Raw genomic sequence first — 3,954 nt, 5'->3', positions numbered from 1 at the left:
AAAGGGTGTGAAATGGATTATATGGGAACACATACACTTATAGCAGCCTTTCTCAACCTTGGGTCCCCAGATGTTGTTGAACTACAATTCCCACCACCCCTAGCTAGCAAGGCCAGAGGTCAGGGATGATGGGAGTTGTAGTCCAACAACATCTGGGGACCCACAGGTTGAGAACCGCTGACTTATAGGGATAGGGACAGAAGTATGTAGTGCCTATTCTGTTCCCAGAGGGAATAGAATAGAATGTCTGGAATGGGAAAAGTGTAGAATGTGGGGAAGGATCAAAGTGAGAGAAACAGTTGGTGGCAGTTAGAGCAGCAGCAGCAGCAGCTTGGGAGAGGACCAAGGAAACATAAGAAGGAAGAAGAAGAAGACTTCACAGAGAAAAGTCAAAAGGGAGCCAGAACATCAAAACTGGTAGATTGGATGGAAGAGACTGTGAATTAGACTTCTCCAGCTTTCAGAAGGAAACTGAAACCATTCACTGTGGTTTGTGGTTAGGTAGGTTACTTTGTGTTCTTTTATATTCACTGTATAATGAACTCGTTGGGTTTCCTATTCATATACATGCTCCCTTTCTACACCCATCTTGGAATGGAAGAAGCCTGATGGAGTTGGTCTTTCAGCAGAGCGGATTATTACTGATGCAATATAGAGAAATCTTTTGGGGAAGCACTTACACACAGAGGGAGGAACCCCTTATGCCAAAGGTGGCTTCCTTATTCTGGAGTAGTGGTTTTCAAGATGTGTTCTGGAGAACTGTAGGATCCCTTTAAAGGTTTTTGGAGGTTCTTTCATGCGGAGCCAATTATGATGGGTCAGCTGCTCTGAAATGCAGCTCATCTACCACATCAAACATACATTTAAATGCACATCTCCATTTGTGAATGTTACATCACAGTGCTGGTTCAAGCTGTTGACCATTATGTGAAGCCCACCATGCTGGTTTTCCATGGCTCCAGACGGCATGCCAAAGCTCTGTGGCAAATGAGCTGGACAGTTCCTTGACAGGTGTACAAAAGTGTGTGTGTGGGGGGGGTTGGCAACCGGAGGACATATGTATCGCATAGTCAAGGGATCCACAAACCAAATATGGGAGCCAGTGTGGTGTAGTGGTTAGAGCACTGGACTACAGCCTGGGAGACCTGAGTTCTAATCCCTACTCTGCCAAGGGGCTCCCTGGGTGACCTCCGACCCATTTTCTTCTCCCAGCCCACCCTACCTGATGGGATTATTGACAATTGTGATGATAAAAAAAGGAAGAGGAACTTTTTCGCATCTTCTCAAGTTCCTTGCAGGGAAAGCTAGATTTAAATAAGTGAATAGTAAACTAGTACATGGGTAGATATAATAGAACAAAACAGATGTGCAGCATGCCAGTTCCCAGTGTTCGTTTCTCTTTCCTCACTAGGAAGAAAAGAGGGAGAGATGTTGTTCCTCCCCTGGCTGATGTTCTGGGGCTTCATCCATCTTACCAAAGCTGGCCCAGTTTCTTCAGTTTCAGCAAGAAATGTGAGTAGAGAGTGGTTCCTGCCTGATTTAGTGACATGGTTCAGGCAGAGGCATTTCAGCAAATATTCCCAGAAGTGTTTGTGCGTGCTGAAGTTCTCCAATAGTTTGAAGGGAGCCTGAAAAGGGAAATCTAAAAACAAACAAACAGAAAATTCATTTCTAAGATATTTCAGCCTCTTCCCAAAGAGTGGCACCTCCCTTACCCAGCTTTGGGAAGCTGGCTTGGGATGGTGTGTGTGTATCAATTTTTGGCCTTGCACAGGGCAGCTCTTTACCAAGGTCTTACACCTTCCTGCACCTGGTAATTGAATCACCTTTGTCTCTGCCAAGGAAGGAAAGGGAAGCCTGAAGGTACACAGGGCATTGCCTACATTTTGATGCCCAATGTTTCTGAAACTTGTGGTGGTCGTGGTGATGATTGAAGTAAGTCCCCATTAAGGGTGCTCTGGGGGAGTGTCAGGGGCAGGACTTTGGGGTGGGGGACTCAGACTTAGTCCTAAGCCCATTCAGCTCAGTCACATTACTGGACCACCGGGCACAGAACCTTATTTTAAAGATTTTATTTCCCTCTCCCAGGTTTAAGCAGAGCAGCAGTTCCACTACTGAACAGGGCTTGGATCTCTTCTAGCTTAACGCCAGTTTAACTTACTCCAGACTTGCTTTATGCCAGCTTCTTGTGGATGGGATTGCTCTATTAATTGTAAAAAACCTCTAATGGGTTTCCATAAGATATAAAACTCACCTTAAAATTATTGACAAAAGTCAGAAGTTAAAAGCAAGTTGGCTTGAAATCAACAGGAAAGTTTGCATATCTGAGCTGGCTTGTTGAAAACAGTGAAGGGAAGACGCCTGCCTAATATCACTGGGCAGGGAGTTCCAGTAGGTACTGCCACATTGAAAATTCAGTTCCTTACACCTGTTGTGACTTCTATCCATAGGAAGAATCCCTTCTTCCTTCAGCTAACAAGACTGTGCTTGGAAGAGGCATGCATCTCAAAGAAGGCGATCTCAACATCACAACCATCCTCTCCAGGACATTTTTTAATGTTCCGCATCAGATCCAGTCTAACTATATCATGGACTTCCTAATGTGTGTGCTGGGAGACCGTATATTTGCACGTTTCATTGTCTCCTTCTTTGTGCTTGGGATTTTGGGAAATGTTGCCATTTTCTCCTATCTCCTTTTCTATATCAAGAGGAATTCCTGGAATGCCTACATCTGGAACTTCACCATCGCCAACTGTGGCATCTTTCTATTTTTGTGCAGTTCCTTTCTGCTGGCTTTCATTAATTATATTTTTCATTCCGGCGACGCCTTTGAGAAATTGTTCTTCTCTCTGGCCTACTTGCTTTTATACACCCAGTGCAGCTGCATGCATTTCATTGTGGGCATTGGTGTTGACTGGGTCCTCCTTCTCCTCTCTCCAAGCTGGCACAGAAGTCACCAACCATCCCTGTCTTCGCTTATATCGGCTGTCACCTCTATCGTCCTGTGGCCCCTGCTGTGCCAACTGCTGTTCTTCTTCAGCCTGGGGTTCGACACGCAAACTGTTGTCATCCTCTCCTTGATCCTTTCCCTCCCACTGGTGTCCATCTCCTTTCAGACCTTGATCGTCAACACGTGGTACAACTTGGGCCAGCAAAAGAAAATCCGTACGGAGAGAATGCTTGAGATGCTTGGATCCATCGTCACCCTGGTGCCTCTCCATCTCTTCTTCACCCAGAACTCTGACTGCGCAATCATCTCATTGTTTTTCATGCTGTATGTTTTGTTTTTGTGTTTTGCAAGGATGAGCTAAGAAGGGTTGAAGTTGGCTTGTAGTACCAAACCTACATCAAGATGAATAAAGCTTGCACACTTCTGTTTTTAAAATATGGCTGTTTGTCCCGTACCTTTTTATTTAGAATATTTTATTTTCAAAAGACAAAAAAGGAGATTCCTAAATCTTTAAATGGATAAGCATCCTATATTCATCACTAAGGCAGAGTAATTCTAAAGCTTCAGGCCTGAGAGTCAAAGTTGGCTTTTCAAGGCTCTCCCATTGGCCCCAAACTCTCTGCAGGGGATCCTCAGACCCAGAGGCCAAATGTGGCCCTCCAAGCCTCTCTCTCTGCCCCTTGGGAATCCCCTCAATCCATACACCCTTCCAAGTCTCTCGTCTTACTGTCCCTCTTTTGCAACCCTCTTGAGTTTTTACTTGGCTGAAATGTGTCCTTGTCCTAGAATCATAGAACTATAGAGGTATCCAAAGGGCCCTCCAGTACAACACCTTGTAATGCAGGAATAGCGATGATGTCTCTTGCTTGTCACGATAAGAGGATGGTGGTGTGTGTGTATGTACACATCCTTGATCTTAGTCAAAAGGCTGAGAAGTATAAGCTGCCATTTCCTGTTCAGAGGCATTATTGCTTCTGACCATGGAGGCAGAACAAAAGAGGGGT

At 44.9% G+C, this 3,954-nt stretch overlaps 1 protein-coding gene across 2 annotated transcripts; it reads left to right on the top strand.

The window, feature by feature from the left end:
• The first annotated feature begins 278 nt into the window (after positions 1–278).
• LOC308593399 (uncharacterized protein) lies at positions 279–3,385 on the top strand. 2 transcript variants are annotated; one of them, XM_081205714.1, is made up of 3 exons: positions 279–417; positions 1,412–1,512; positions 2,451–3,385. In XM_081205714.1, the coding sequence occupies exons 2-3, from the start codon at positions 1,429–1,431 to the stop codon at positions 3,309–3,311; spliced, it is 945 nt and encodes a 314-aa protein (XP_081061840.1). In that variant the 5' UTR covers positions 279–417; positions 1,412–1,428; the 3' UTR covers positions 3,312–3,385. The 2 variants fall into 2 exon arrangements, with proteins under 2 accessions (XP_081061840.1, XP_081061841.1); XM_081205715.1 differs by having other exon boundaries at positions 298–501.
• The last annotated feature ends 569 nt before the right edge of the window (positions 3,386–3,954 follow it).

This window comes from Podarcis bocagei, assembly GCF_964188305.1.
Source record: "Podarcis bocagei genome assembly, chromosome: 8".
Taxonomy (NCBI): domain Eukaryota; kingdom Metazoa; phylum Chordata; class Lepidosauria; order Squamata; family Lacertidae; genus Podarcis; species Podarcis bocagei.
This window is presented reverse-complemented; position numbering and strand designations above follow the sequence as displayed.

Coding starts and splice junctions, on each gene's coding strand:
- LOC308593399 (XM_081205714.1), top strand. CDS start 1,429: ATGTTGTTCCTCCCCTGGCTGATGTTCTGGGGCTTCATCCATCTTACC. Junction 1,513..2,450: donor CTTCAGTTTCAGCAAGAAAT/GTGAGTAGAGAG, acceptor TTCTATCCATAG/GAAGAATCCCTTCTTCCTTC.